The sequence below is a fragment of the Babylonia areolata genome, chromosome 26 (assembly GCF_041734735.1).
Source record: "Babylonia areolata isolate BAREFJ2019XMU chromosome 26, ASM4173473v1, whole genome shotgun sequence".
In the NCBI taxonomy this organism is placed as follows: domain Eukaryota; kingdom Metazoa; phylum Mollusca; class Gastropoda; order Neogastropoda; family Buccinidae; genus Babylonia; species Babylonia areolata.
This window is the reverse complement of record NC_134901.1, coordinates 29,181,290-29,197,356: the sequence shown is the minus strand read 5'-3', so window position 1 is coordinate 29,197,356 and position 16,067 is coordinate 29,181,290. Positions and strand designations below refer to the sequence as shown.

At 42.0% G+C, this 16,067-nt stretch overlaps 1 protein-coding gene across 2 annotated transcripts in view; it reads left to right on the top strand.

Annotated features, from left to right (window-relative positions):
- Positions 1–16,005, top strand: part of LOC143300386 (regulation of nuclear pre-mRNA domain-containing protein 1B-like) — an 18,725-nt gene extending 2,720 nt beyond the window's left edge. The window contains exons 2-8 of one of the 2 annotated variants that reach the window (XM_076614009.1): positions 1,025–1,154; positions 2,596–2,702; positions 3,855–4,000; positions 4,377–4,503; positions 6,336–6,511; positions 9,833–9,988; positions 13,585–16,005. In XM_076614009.1, coding sequence (XP_076470124.1) covers positions 1,025–1,154; positions 2,596–2,702; positions 3,855–4,000; positions 4,377–4,503; positions 6,336–6,511; positions 9,833–9,982 — 836 coding nt within the window. In that variant the 3' untranslated portion in view covers positions 9,983–9,988; positions 13,585–16,005. Of the gene's footprint in view, positions 1–1,024; positions 1,155–2,595; positions 2,703–3,851; positions 4,001–4,376; positions 4,504–6,335; positions 6,512–9,832; positions 9,989–13,584 lie in introns of both variants that reach the window. The other variant, XM_076614008.1, reaches the window with a different exon arrangement.
- The last annotated feature ends 62 nt before the right edge of the window (positions 16,006–16,067 follow it).

Here is a 16,067-nt window from a genome sequence, read left to right as displayed (position 1 = left end):
GTAACCAGCTTATCCTCATCAACAGTCCAGAAAGATAAGCAATATGGCAGTCACCTTGACGTGTGCAAGAGCCGAGTGGTTTCAGCACTGGACTTTCAATCTGAGAGTCTCTGGGTTCGAATCACGGTAACAGCGCCTGGTGGGTACAGTGTGGAGATTTTTCCGATCTCCCAGGTCAACATATGTGCAGACCTGCTAGTGCCTGAACCCCCATCGTGTGTATACGCACTCAGAAGGTCAGTTACGCATGTTAAATATCATGTAACTCATGTCAGTGTTCGGTGGGCTATGGAGGCATGAAAATACCCAGCATGCATGAACCTATGACAGAGTCATCGGCAAGTCGATGGTGGTCGTGTAACGGAAAGAAGAAGAAGAAGAAGACCTGTTGTCCTGAGTTCAGTCTCCAATTTTGGAGCACATGGTGGGTGAATGGTGGAGATTTTTCCATCTCCAAGGTCACCTTGTGTGTATATATGTGCTAATGCCTTCATTTTCTTTGTGTAGAAACATGCAGAAGACCGGCTATACATGTTAGGACCTTGTAATCAATGTCAGTGTTCAGTGGGTTATACTTTAAGAATATGATAATACCCAGCATGCACCACCTGTGACAGATGCACAAGTAAATTTGATATTTGTTCTCTAATGGAAAAACAAAGAAAGCTGGATTGCAATACATATAATGTAAAAAAAAAGAAAGAAAAAAAAGAGTTTAATAATTGAATGATACACAGATACTGAAATGTAACCCCCCCCAAAAAAAAGTATATATATATATATATATATGTATATGTCTCTAATCATTGATGACGTTTGTGTTTCAAGTGATCAGCACACTGATACTGTGTTGTCATCAAATAAATAAACCTAACAGAATTTTGCCTGTTTGAAAGAAAAAAAAATCTTATTTGAATAAAGATCATCATTAATTTTCTGGAGACTTTAAGATATATATATATATATATATATATATATATATATATATATGGTGAAATAAAAATTTTGATGCCCTGTGTTTCAGCTCGTCCCAGCAAGAGGTTGACCTTTGTATACCTGGCCAACGACATCATTCAAAACAGCAAGAAGAAAGGGCCGGAGTTTGCCAAGCACTTTGAGACAGTGTTGCCGGAAGCCTTTGCTAGTGCATCAAAGTGAGATCATCACACCTCACCCATCCTACCTCTCCAGTTTACTCTGTGACTTGAGTTTTTTTCACAAAGAACAGTTGCACAGAACTTCATTATTTACACTTTGGCATTGGTATAGGACTTACTTAAATTAATAAATGTCTTTCTATGTTTCTGTGTTGTTAACAGTGCATTATTTGTCATTGGTCTGACTCCAGCTCTTGTTCAGTTTTGGCTTAATTCTGTTGCTTATTATCAGCTTCATGATTTGACTTTTTTATAGTGAGATTTAGTGTGTATGAGCCAAACACTCTTTGAAGTATATTGTTTAGGGAGTGCCCATGTGCACACATTAGCAGATGACATTGTTGAATTACAGACATGGAAATTAGGCTGGAACTACAAGCTCTTTGCTGTCTGCAGAGTACTCTGATGGACACCAGTGGTCATCTTATTGAAACTCAAGGTTCAAGTCAGAGGTGAAGGTCACAGTGTTGATTGATAGGAAAAAGTTTTCAGGGATGATAAGGCCTGTATCTGGCATCTAGTATTCATTTCACTGAATCTGGTACAGTGACTTGCCATGATGGGCCATGTACAAATATTGAAGTCAAAGGTCAAAGTTATAGCATGACAAAATTTAGATTACATTCCTGTTGCAGGGGCATTGATCCATGTTTTTCTGCTTGGAATTGTATTTGTATCCTTTTTTTTTTCTTTCAAATCGAAAGATTTTTCTTACCAGTCAAATTTGGGCATGTCAACAGGATTTAGCCTTGAATAATTCATATTGTCACAGGTTCTTTTTTGCATGCTGTGAACCTATAACTTCCTCTTAAAAAGATTATCACTGAGGCCACTTCACAAGGCATACACCCTTTTTGATAATGCAGAACAACTAGGTTACCACCTCTTTGACACAAGATGCCATTGCATCTTGTAGCTCCAAATTTGGTTCATGTTTGTGAGAAGTTACTTAACTAGGGAGCTGTTTTAGTTTTACCATTGAATAAAACATATTTATGTCCCCAGCTTGACTGATTGATAAGTTGACTGGAACCCATGGCAACAAAAGGATTTTCCTTTGGCAAGTTCTGTAGAAGTCCACTGATAGGTACACAAGTACATATATGCATGCATTCAAGGCCTGACTAAGTGTGTTCATTTATACTGCTGGTCAGGCATCTGCCTAGCAGATGTGTAGCATATATATGGATTTGTCTGAACGCAGTGATGCCTCCTTAAGAAACTGAAACTGATAAGTTGACTGATGAATTTTTTCTTCTTCTTATTTTGTTTCGTTGGAAGGCAGAGTGTTTTCATGTGTGTGTGTGTGTGTGTGTGTGTGTGTGTGTGTGTGTGTGCACCTGTGTATGTGTGTTTGTGTGTGCGTGTGCATGCTGTTATGTGTTTCCTTCACAGAATTGCCTACATAGTTATAACTCTTGAACTGTGCACTGTGCAGAGAGTCTGAAGAGAAGACCAAGCAGTCGCTGGGGAGGGTTCTGAACATCTGGCAGGAGAGGGGAGTGTATGATAAACACTTCATCAAGAAGGTTAAACATGCTATGGGTGAGTACAGTCATTTCTTGGTCTGCATGACTGCTAGTCATTATTGGAGAAGGGGGTGGCCTAGGGGTAACAGTGTAACACATTCACCAAGGGAGCAAGAGAATCTGAGCGTACAGGTTGGGATCCCTACACTCACTAGTACTCCCCCTCCAAAAGACCTTGAGTGGTGGTCTGGATGCTGGTCATTCGGATGAGATAAAATGAGGTTCTGTGGGCAGCATGCACTTAGCACATGCAAAAGAATCCATGGCAAGAAAAGGGTTGCCCCTGGCAAAATTCTTAAGGAAACTCCACTTTGATAGGAAAGCAAATACACCAGAAGGCAGAAAAAGAAAAGAAAAAAAAAGGGGGGTGATACTCTCACTGTTGTGATATGCTCTCTCTAGGGAGAGCAGCTGAATTTGCTCTGAGAAAGCTGTTGTGACAAAGAACAATACAACAGAATGCAATAGAATAGTCAATACAATACAAAGTTTGCTCTTTTGATAAAAGGACACAACTTCAAGGCAGTGCCGCTACCTACCAGCTTGGTGCTGGTTGATAAAACTAACAGAGAAAGAAACCCAGGAAACTGGGAGCATGGGAAGCAGTCTGCATTTTTTCCCTCAGAACTTGGCAGTCACAGACCTGTGTCCAACACATTGAGAATAATGGTCTCCATGTTACTGTTAGCAGTTGTTGTAGCTGTGCAAAGTCACTTTAGTTTCGCACACTGTAATGATGCAGCTTCTGATGTCATGTCGCCCTGTGCTTTTGACTCAAATGTTTACTGCCAGCACCTGATAATTTGTGCTACGTGACAGACAGTGAGACCTGTCTGTAGTTAGTCCATAAGGGCAACATGTTGAGCACATGATAACTGGCTGAGCCCCTGTGTGTGTCTTGTATGTGTGTGTTGTGTGTTTGTGTGTGTGTGTATGGTTGTGTGAGTTTGTGAGTTAAGTGTGTTGTTTGTGTGTATTATGTATGAGCGAGTGTGAGTGTGGGTGTATTGTTTGTGTGTGTGAAGGGGCCAGAGTGTGTATCAACTATGACCCACAGGGACAGCAAATATTTTCCTTTCTTTTTTTTTTTTTTTTTTTTTTAGATATTTGTTTCTTTCTTAATTAAAAAAAAAAAAAAGTTTTGTTTTCCCCTCTTTCTGTGCAGAAGGACGGCAGGACAGCAGCAGCAAGGAGAAGACAGAGGAAAAACCCATTCCAGAGAAACAGAGCAAGAAGAGCAAAAAGGAACCAGAGTTGTCTCTCCTGCAGGAAGTGGAGGCGTCTCAAGCCCATATTCCATCAGACAGTGTTGATGTAAGTGCTGTTTGTGTATGAATTTATATCATGATTTTTCTTTACAATTCAGTCTCTATAATTTTCACTAAAAACATGTGAGCAGAATTTTTCTTTTCAAATCAGTCTGTGTAATTTACACACACAACACAAGAAACACCCAAACTTTTCTGGTTTTATTCTGTGGTGTGCAGCATCCAGGCATGACCAGAACAAATTTTACATATTCTTTCCTTTTTTATATACCATTTTAGTCTTTTTATGTAGAAAAAATTTGAATTGTTTGTCTGATCTTTTTTTTCACTCCATTAAATCAAAAGGCTTATTTTGATTAATGATGCTAGGAAGTAAAGCGTTGTGCACTGGCTTGTAAGACATGCACTGTGTTATTTTTCAGGCAGAGGAACTAGTCAATCGTCTTTCAGACCTGGAACACTCAGCGTCCTGCGATGCGGCGGTGCGTGAAAAGATCGCAGCTTTGCCATTGGAGGTGTCTGACATTGCGCACCTGGAGAAAATCCAAGGTTTGTTTTATAGCAGATGTCTGACCCACACAATGACAGAGTGTCTAGTGTTGGACTTTCCATCTGAGGGGTATTAGTTGATTGTTTTTGTTTTTTTCTTTTTTCATCTTTTATAACGTTTTCATGGGGAGGAGAGGGGGGATTTGCTAAAGCTTGAGACTAATTTGTATTTGGACCCATTCACTGCCAGGGAATTTTTAAAAAAAGTTCTCTCCTCTTGCCAGTGAATACTAGGGATTCAGGGGTAATAACTTTTAAAGAAATTCTTATTAAAAAACTATAGGAGATACAGAACGAAAGTAAACGTTTTTGTGACGGAAAATGAATATGGGTTCTGATTCTGAGATTTTTTCCCATTTATTTTGATTGCAGATTACTATTCAGGCATTTCAAAGTGATGTTGATAATTTTTGTACACCAAAAAATCTATTTCCATCTCCATAGAATGACATTCAAAAAGAAAACAAAGTACAACTGGAAATAGCATGCTTATGGTCAGATTATACCTGTAGAAGAAATGAAAAAGGTTATATGGTTATGATAACAATCACAATGCTTGCTCCCACACCCTGTCAGGTCTTCAACCTATCGTCTTACACCACTCCACTCTCTCTCCTCCCCCTCTGTGGTTTTAAATACCTCGATGGTGGTATATAAAACCATATCTTATGTGTAAGGGAAGGGTAGTGGAGGAGAGGGGAAAGGGAAGGAAGGAAGAAGGAAGGTTGGAAGATAGGTAGGCAGACGGGTAGAAAGGAAAAGATGCAGGTGGGCAGGAAGGGGAGAAAACACAGCAACCTCTTATCTGTGAAAATGTTGTTGAGGAAGGGAGCTTTAGGAGCAACATTTGTAACCAAAGGTTCAGCATATATTGAATTAATTCCACTTATTTATGCACCTTTGCCATTCTGTTTTGCTCTTCTTTTCATTCTGTTTTGCTTTTCCTTTCGCAGTGGTCTGGCAGACAGAACAGTGAACATTCCCACAATTCTGTTTCAGTCTTCATTTTGCTGTGGTCTTCAGCACACAAATGGTGCAGATGATACATGATATATGATATATGATTATAATTTCATTCCTAAATGATTCCTTCTTTTGCTGTGGTCTGTGGCAGAGAAAGGAGCAGCACGGCATATAGCATTCTTCATGATTCTGTTTGTATCCTCCTCTAGCTGTGGTTGATGACTGACACCAGGTGCTGCAGAACAGTCTACATGCTTACATGATTGTGTTTCATTATTCCTTTTGCTGGGGTCTCTGGCAGACGAAAATGCAGCAGAACATCCTCATGATTCTGTTTCAGTTCTGGTTTTGCCGAGATCTGTGGCAGACAAGGATATAACAGAACAGTTTACATTCTCATGATTCTGTTTCATTTCTCGTTTTGCTGTGGTCTTTGGCTCACAAAGGTACAATAGAACAATTAACATTCTCATCATTTGGTTTAATCCTGTGGTCTGTGGCAGACAAAGGTACAGCAGAACAGTCTACATTCTCATGATTCTGTTTCAACCCTGGTTTTGCTGTGGACTGTAGCAAAGTTTACATTCTCGTGATTCTGTTTCAATCTTGATTTTGCTGTTGTGTGTGGCAGACAAATTCTATATTTTCACAATTCTGTTTCAATGCTGGTTTTGCTGTGGTCTGTGGCAGACAAAGTTTACATTCTCACGATTCAGTTTCAATCCTGGTTTTGCCATGGTGTGTGGTAAACTTTACATTCTCATGATTCTGTTTGTCAGAATCTTGATTTTGTCATGGTGTTTGGCAGACAAAGTTTACATCCTCACGATTCTGTTTCAATCCTGGTTTTTGCTGTTGGTGTGTGGCAGACAAGGGGGCAGCAGAGCGACTGTCGGTGCAGGTGAACGAGGCGTGCGTGCTGCTGTCGGAGTACAACCAGCGGCTGGTGGCGGAGCTGGAGGAGCGCCGCAAGGTGGCCTTCCTGCTGCGTGGCTATGTCAACCACGTCAAGGCCCAGATGCTGGACACCGAGAAACAGCTGGAGGTCATGGACTGTCGATGTTTACACCTTGCTGCTTGGTGGTGGAGTTTGTGATTGTTGTTGTGTTGTTGTTTGTAGTGTGCTGTTTTGTGGCATGCTGTTTTGTGGCGTGTTGTTTTTGTGGTGTGTTGTAGTCAAGGCCCAGATGCTGGACACTGAGAAACAGCTGGAGGTCAGGGACTGTCGATGCTCCACGCCCCCTTGCTGCTGGGTGGTCACTGGTGGAGTTTGTGATTGTAGTGTGTGTTGATCTTGTGATGTGTTGTTGTTTTGTGGTGTCTTGTTTTTGTGGTGTGTTTTGTGGTGTGTTGTTTTGTCATGTGTGTTGTAGTTGTTGGGGTGGGTTCTATCTTCGATACAGCGTTTTCCACAAGAGGGTAAGGAAGAACAAGAGGGGGAGGAAAAGGGAATGAACACCTCACACAAGGGTCGTTTCATGGAGGTTCTCTATTGTGACCTCTTCAGATACAAAGGGTGAGAGTGCCTGACAGTGCGTAATAATGCGCGACAAAGCGCGAACCTCTGCACAAAAAGTACATAAACTCCATTTAATAAAACATACCAAAAAGTATTTATAAAACAATATAATAAATACTGTATAAACTATATTTGTAATTTACAGCATGAAAGTATTTTGACACCACAAACATAACATTTTATCATTTGGATGAATCGATCCATAGAAATTACAAAGACAATTGAGTAGAAATGAACAATAACCAAACAATCCCAGAAATGGATCACCTTTCATTCGTTTACTAAAATAGTGAAATTAAGTAATCCAATTTATAACAAGAATAAATACAAAATGTTTTGACAAATAATGAAGAACCAAATACCTATAAATAATAAGAATAATAGGACCTAACGTTAATACCACAGATATCCTCACCTCATCAGTGTGACAACAGGCCAAACATTGAAACACTAGGACCCGTCCGGTCCAGCCGATTCTCACGCTCTGGCTTACAGTTGCTGTGACAGGATCAGCTAAGCTAACCGAACTGTACTCACTGACACTGAGGAACGATGATCACAATAAAATCATATTCATAAGAAACACGCAATTGCTTCCCCTAGCATCACAAGCACCAACACGCACGCGCAATCTCAACCACACATTCATTCAAAGTGCCACAAAATAAATGCTATTACATTCACCCCTGCCGACAAAAAATGACGTCCTCGTCATTTGGTTCAGTGCAATGAGAAAATGATAAACACACAACTGATGAAAAGAAGTGAGAGAATATCGATCCCATCACTCGCATCAGCAGATCCAAGTTAAATTAAGTGTTATAGCGCTCATCGAAATGCAAAACATTACCGAAAAATAGAACAAATTTACCAGCAATACAGGTTATCAAAAAAATGGAAACAACTATAGGTTCCATTGAAAATTCATTATCAAACTTACACACGAGAGGGAACTACTATCTAGCTATAAAACATACTCTAAGAAAAACTTACGAACTGCACTATCCAGGTACGCGTCAGATCATAATCCTATGCGATAAAGACACAATCAAATGGAATGTGTGGTTCCAAGCAGACAAATATATTTATATGTGTCCAAAAATATCTACGGAACGCAAACTTCAGCCACTAATTCTACTAATTGTAGTGGTGTCAAAGCCCAGAAGCTGGACACCAGGAAACAGCTGGAGGCCAGGGACTGTGTTGGTGCCATGCACCTTGCTGCCTGGTGGTGGAGTTTGTGATTGTAGTTGTGTTGTTTTTGTTGTGGTGTGTCATTGTTTTGTGGTGTTGTGTTTTATGTGTTGTTGTTTTGTGGTGTGGTGTTTTATATGTTGTTGTTTTGTGGTGTGTTGTATTGTTTTGTGGTGTGGTGTTTGGTGGTGGTGTTGTTTTGTGGTGTGTTGTTTTGTGGTGTGCACGGATGTTCAGTGCTGGCACTTTAGTTGGCCCAGCGAAAGTTCATGAACCCAGGAAGTAGGGCATGGATATAAATAAACGTGGCTGACAAACAGGCCGTGCCAGCGGCACTCGCTGTACGCTTGTTCAGCGGTAAATCTGCTTTGTTTCTTTCGCGCATCATCTTCCCGGATGGATTGGAAATAACGACAAAAGAAGTGGGTTTCTACAAAGAATGCAAAATGAGCTTTCTATTGACTCCAAACACAATATATTTTCTTACATAGCAATTGTTGCAGCAACGGTTGAAACATACATGAAGAAAGAGAAGAGAAGGTCAAGCAGAAACATGATCGCAAAAATCGTAAAATTTAAATCCCTCTCTAAGAAAACATAGGCTTATTACAATGAAATCGTAAAAATCACCAGAACATTTAGCATGCCTGCATGCAGATCAGCCCACCCTTTTGAGTTGTAGATTTTTTCTTGTCAGCACAACAAGTGTTTAAATGAACACACTGTAGCATGGTGAGTGCAAGCAGCAGGGGCATGGAGAGCAGGGTGAGTGTAATCGCTGCAGGAAATGTGTGGATGCTGTGGAAGCGTGAGAAAAGTGGGGCAGGGGCTGCGGGACCAAGTGAAACAAAGAAGGCAGTGTCCAGGTTTGGCACGCGGGGCCAGAAATACCGCGGTGAATGCGCCGGCCAATGCAGAGTGTGGTGGGAAAGTCTGGCATTAAAAAAAGTTTGACCCCAGACGCTAGACGCTGCTCGGAAACTAAAGAGGTGGATTTTGTGCTCGGCTGAGCAGCCGTGTGTGGTGTGGTGTATTGTGGTGTATGGTAAAGTGTTGTATTGTACTGTGTTCTGATGTATTGTATTGTGGTGTATTGTAATGTGTTGTGTTGTAGTTTGTTGTTTTGTGGTGTGTTGTAGTTTGTTTTGTGGTGTTGTGTATTTGTATTGTGGTGTATTGTATTTTAGTTTAGTGTACTGTGGTATAATCTATATTGTTGTGTATTGTATTGTGGTTTATTGTATTGTGGTGTATTATAGTGTATTACATTGTGGTGTATTCTATTGTTTTATGGTGTATTGAAGTATATTGTATTGTTGTGTATTGTATTGTGTTGTATTTTATTTCATTGTATTGTAATTTATTGTACTATAATGTCTTGCATTGCATTGTGTTATATTAAATAACTCTTTTTCTCACAACACATTTTTCTGTGTGAAATTCGGGCTGCTCTCCCCAGGGAGAGCGAGTCGCTACAGTGAGAGCGCCACTCTGTTTGTTTGTGTGCATGCAAGTGGATTTTTTTTCCTATCAGTGTGGATTTTTCTAAAGAAATTTGCCATAGACAACCTTTTTTTTTTGCTGTGGGTTCATTCTACTGATTTTCAGTTAATCACCATCATTATTGTGTGTGATGCATACTGTGTGTGACAGGACTACAAGGGCAAGCTGGCTCGCGTGTCGACGGTGCGTCAGGAGTTGCTGTCCCACATCCAGAACCTTCCGGACCTGACCAAACTGCCCGACGTGACGGGGGGTCTGGCGCCCCTGCCCTCCGCTGGAGACCTCTTCTCTTTACACTGAGGGCAGGTGAGGGTCCTGGCTTTGTGGGATGTCAGTGGTCGGTGGTGTGGGTGGTGTGGTGTGGGTGTGTGCTGCTTTTATATTTTGTAACCAGGATGATGATTATGATGATCCGGATACTAAACTGGAGACTTCTTCTCTTTACACTTAGGACAGGTGAGGGGGCCTCGCTTTGTGGGATGTCAATGATGTGGTTTGTGGTGTTTATATATTTTGTAAGTATGATGATGGTAATGATGATATGGATACTAAAAAATTGACTCGAAATTGTGTCCTTTGACCATGGAGAGAGTTACCATTCTTTACTGTTTATTGACGATATGGATACTCAGGCATGAGATTTTTCCGACTATAGTCGGATTTCCAACTGAAAATTGGCTCCAGAGGCCATTTTTGAGATTTGCGTAAATCCGTTGAGAAAATTGTGGGGTGTGGGGTGGGGGTGTGGTTTTTTTCCGACCCACGAAGGTTGCACGAACGTTGTCCGACCAATCAACGAGACAGACCCACAGAGTTTGCTAAAATGCCCCATGTTCGGATAAGCGAACCAAATGAGAATAAGTGTTCCGTTGCTCCTCTGTCATCATTCAGCTTATCCGTATTCAGTCAGGATGACAAAACTCGCTCGCGGGCTTCACGACTTGCAAAGATGCCTGATTTTGTCGATCGTCTTCAGTCATTGACAAAATGAGAAAACTCTCAAAGGATTAGAGGATTTTTGCAGCAGAGATCGATAAAGGAGTGAATAATAAGTGGAACTGGGTATGGCAAGATGAGATCGTGAAAACAGAAGTGAAGAAAAAATAACTTTACGGGTAGGTGACGCCATTCACAAAATTGTCACCGCGGCCACTAAGGCCAAGTGCGATTGGTGTCAGATTGTATGGGTGCAACTCTTCAGTCAAGGCACGGAAATCTGTTTTCACATTTGCATTAAAAATGGAGCGTCCGTTTTCTAGAAGAAAAAAGAAAGAAAGAAAAAGCCGATGGGCCATTCTATATCGTTTACCGATGATCTGTCAAAAATGAAAACGCTCTTTCGAAAGCGTCGTTTGTTGACCCCTTGAGAGGTGATCCAGTGACTTGTCAGAGCACCAAAATCAAAGTCCGAAAGTTTCCTAACGGTCGATTGAAGTTGTTGATGTCAAAAGGCGATTCCTACATGGCACGCATTGATATCACTGTGAAAAGCATGCACGCACGCACATACACACACATGTGGTCGATCACACACACACACACTGCCACACACACACACATACACACAGATACACCAGTGCGGGCAATCTCCATCCCTGTCAGGCCACAAGGCTGTGGGTACATCTGCTTGACCCTCTGTTCATTCAGCAAAAGCTGCCTTTGCCACTGTATGCACAAGTAACATTGTTGCAATTGAAAGGAAGCCGAAACTTTGTAGCAACTTATTGATGTCAGTGCCTTTTCTGACACAGCCGAGGCTTCTGTATAGACAGTTCATGGCAAGAGTCAGTGTATTCAGATAGCCGGCCAGATTACCAAAGTTACACACACACGCACAGTCACAGAGCTGAGTTGAATGCACGCGCGTGCGCACGCGCACACACACACACACACACACACACACACACACACACTCTTTGAAAAAAAACCCACACGAATGCATTCACATATACACATACTCTGTTGTTGTTTTTTTTAATTTTATCTCTCTCTCCTTCACACTTGCACATGTGCACACATAATATTATGAGCGCTCACACAATCACACAGAGCTTAATAATATGCGCATGCACACGCACACGCACACACACACACAGATTGAAAACACACACACACACACACACACACACACACACACATACACATAGAGAGAGAGAAAGAGAGAGAATTGTAATTAAAGCAAATCACATATATGCACACATACAAACTTGCACTTTTTCCTCCCACCTTCCCCTCTCTCTCTCTGTCTCTTTGTCCCTCTCTCCCTCTTTCTGTCTCTCTCTCTCTCTTTCTTGCATATACACACAGAGTTGAATTGAACACACACACACACACACACACACACACACACGGAGAGAGGGATCTATTGAATTTGAAAGCAGTGCATACACATGCACAAATACAACTTGCATTCTTTCCTCCTACCATCTCCCCTCTCTTTCTGTCTGCCTCCCTCTCTCTCTCTCTTGTTTACACACAGTTGAATTGAAACCACATTCACACGCGTGTGCGCACTCATGCTCGCTTGCTGTCTCTCTCTCTCTCTCTTTCTCCCCAGAACACACACACATGCACACACACACAGACTGTGTCCATGCTGGGGAACTCTCCGCAGATCCGCTATTTTCAGCGGAAGAGCAGTTGATTTCAGAGAGAAAAAAGTCACTCCCCAACACTCCCCCACCCCTCATGCAGACTTCACTTTCATGATTTGCTAAGGTACCCCTCCCCTCTCTCTTGAGTCTCCAACCAGTGCTGAGGGAAGGGAGGGTAGGAAGTTGGGGGGGGGCGGGGTATGAAACCACTGTCAATGACTGTGGCAGTTTTGGCACTGAGCCAAGACACTGACCACTAGCTCTAGCTGAGAATCCTTGACTGCTGAAAGTGATATAACCAGTCACAGACCCACCCCCTCCTCCCTCCAGTCATTCCACTCCCCCCTTTCTTTCCTCAACCAACACACATGCCTGTCAGTGGAACAGAGACTACAGCTGAAGAGACCAGGTGGTCAGTTATATTGGTACAGTGCAAACTTGTGTGCTAAGAACATTTTCCTTGAACACACACACACACACACACACACTCACTCACTCACACAAAGAGTTGAACACACAGAGAGTTGTATTTAAAGCAGTGCACATACATAAACTTTAACTCTTTCCTCCCATGTCCCGCTCGACCCCTATTCTCAATCTCTTTGTCTGTCTGTCTTCTCACATAAACACAGAGTTGCATTGAAACCCCGCTCGCCCGCCCCCCACCCCCCCACACACACACGAGACACGATTTTGAAAATCATGCCCCCCAAGGCTGACTTTACAGGTTTGGAAGCAAAACCACTTCAGTTTTGGAAGAATTGGACTGATTTTTTGTCATCTGTGGGTTGGAATATCTCAGCAGCATTGGTGGCCTGCAAGTGCAGATTTCATGGTTTGAAATTGAGAAAAACCTTCAGCTTCAGAGGGCTTCGCTCCCAGACCCCCACCAAGAGCGTTGCCCCATGGATCCCCACTGGGAGCCTTCTGCGGCCCCCAGACCTCCACCTTTCAGACTCAATCACAATTTCCCAATCTCATGCCTGATACTTATATAGCACTTATCTTCGGTCAGAGACCAAGCTCTAAGTGCTTTTCAAACATGGAGTCATGTGGACAACAGACTAACTGGGCTAAGTCGACTTTCAGCTGCCTTTGGGTGCTCATCATTTGTTTCCTGTGTCATTCAGTCAGGTTTCAGTCATGGCACACACACACACACACACACACACACACACACACATGTACGCACAGTCATGAGCGACTATTTGCGCATGTATTTGTCTTTATAATTATGCATGTGTGTGTGGTGTTTATAAGCCCTAGGCACACAAGTGATTATAATTATGGTTATGTTCCATGTTGCAGAGCACATCCACTTCATCTCCTCGGGAAAGCGGCTCTGTATGGGTCTCTGGGTCTCTCCATGGTGCCTCTGTTTGAACTCTGTTCATCTGTTCAACCCTGTTTATCTGTTCAACTCTGTGCAAGTGTTCAGCTCTTGTGGCTTCAGTGGACAGACAGTTGATGTGATGTTTGTGGGGAGGGTTTGGTGCTGGCAGGGTGACCGTGGATTGTGTGTTCACAATGTGACATCAGTTCCCATTTGGCCTGCTACTGTCCCGGCAGCCTTGGATTTAATTTCAGTTTTAGAACTGTTTTTGAAAAAAAAAAAAAAAAAAGCTAAGCAGATGAGGTTGAAATTATAAATGCGATGCTTTAGTGTTAGCAGAGAAAGTGTAATGGAGCAGGTGTATTTCGATAACCTCTCTAAACAGGAATTTGAAGGCATTGCAGATCCTGTAACATAGTGGATATATCCAGATTACCACTCTAAACATGAACTTTTAAAATTTTAGCAGACATTTTCCTTGATGATGGAGATGGAACTTGTGCAGGGTGTTTTAATGTTTCCCCACCACCCACTCCCCACCCCCTTCCTCACATCCCTCTGACCTGGCTCCATATGGAAAAGTAAAGACCTTGTTCATTGATCAACTTCTCCTTCTTCTTCTTCTTTAAGCCGAGTAGCAACAATTAGCATGATGATTTTTGTTGTTGTTGTTTTTACTTTGACTTGGAGGGATGTTGTATTTTCCCTTGGTGGTGGAGAAAGCCTGACGTAATATGATTATTTTCCCTGAGCTGTTATGGGAGTAGCTAGCTACATGTGGAACTGCCAGCAAGCTACCTACTTGTTGTCCTCACAAGCTAGGACCAGTGACAGCTCTGAATATAGCCTACTGCTGTGTCTGTCACACTAGCCACCACTCTAAAAGCAAAAAAAAAAAAAAAAAAGAAAAGAAAAAAAAAGTTGACTGATGGGTAGGCATGAGTGGGGAACTGGGAGAGGGAAGGGATTGAGAAGCTGGGATTGGGGGGCAAGGGGGGAGAGGTGGTCTGACAGTCTGTGTTCCACGCCCGGCAGCAGGAATGCTGTCAAGAGCCGGTGGTGCTGATGGAGGCTGCTTCACCCCCGCTGAGGGTGTTCCGGTCCCTGTTGGTGCTTAGGAAAAAGGAGAACTTCATTGGCAGTGATGCCAGAGTTGAGAGATACACACTTTTTTAAAGTGGAGTGTTTTAGCCTAGTGGTAACGTGTCCGCCAAAAATGCGAGAGAATCTGAGCTCATTGGTTCAAATCCCACAGTCGCCAGTATTTTCACCTCCCCATCCACTAGACCTTGAACAGTGGTCTGGACGCTAGACATTCGGATGAGACGCTGAACCAAGGTCCCGTGTGCAGCGTCCACTTAGTGCATGTAAAAGAACCCACGGCAACAAATGGGTTGTCTGTGGCAAAATTCTGTGGAAAAATCCACTTTGACAGGAAAACAAAATTGCAGGCAACAACAACAACAACAAAAAAAGGGGGTGGCACTTTCAGTGCAGCCATGCGTTCTCCGGGGGAGAGCAGCCCGAATTTCACACAGAGAAATCTGTTGTGACAAATGAGTAATGCAATACAACGCAACACAATAAAGGTGGCTTGTATTGCCCACTATGTTGACGAGGTGGAAGATGTCCACAGTCAACTGGAATTTCAGAACCAAGAATTGAATTTCATTTATCACAGGACTGAAAAGGTGTTGGAAGACAGTTTCAGTTTTGCATGCAATTGATGGCTTCAGAATGACATTGACAGCGTGGTTGAGGAACAGTTTTGTTAGTCCCCATGGGACTGAATGCAGATATTGAATATTGTGCATTTGGAAGAAAAACAATAAAAAGGAATGATATATTCATTTTGCCTCTTTTGTAAGAAAAACAGTAAAAAGAAATGATATATTCAGTTTTTTTGTACAGGTCTAGTGTAACATTCTCATGCCGGCATAAAATTTGCACACCCACTCAAACACAAAGTTTGTTTTCAACAATAGCTGACAATAAAGATACTGAAAGGCAATAGCAACATCACACACATATAGATATATATGCAAGTTCATATGCATGTTCATATTTATGCCTGAACCCGTGTGCATCAGTAAGCTCGCATCGTGCATATGCACACCCACCCACACATTCACCCATACACAACACACACATCACACACATGTTCAATTGCACGTAAATGCAGTTAATTTAGGTGACGAAGGCAGATAGTACTTGGATTTCTGTTTTATATAAATGCGTACGCATGTTCATGTTTATGTGCATTTGTGTGCATGCATGTTTGTGTATGCATAAGTGTTTAATTTAATTTCTTTGTTGCAAGCATTGTTGCTTTGGATCTAAAACTTCAAAACAGAAATTATTGTTGCTTTGGATCTAAAACTTCAAAACAGAAATAATTGTGTTGCTTTGTGGTTTGCCAGTGTGGTTTTCTTGTGGAGAGATAGAACTTGTCCATGTT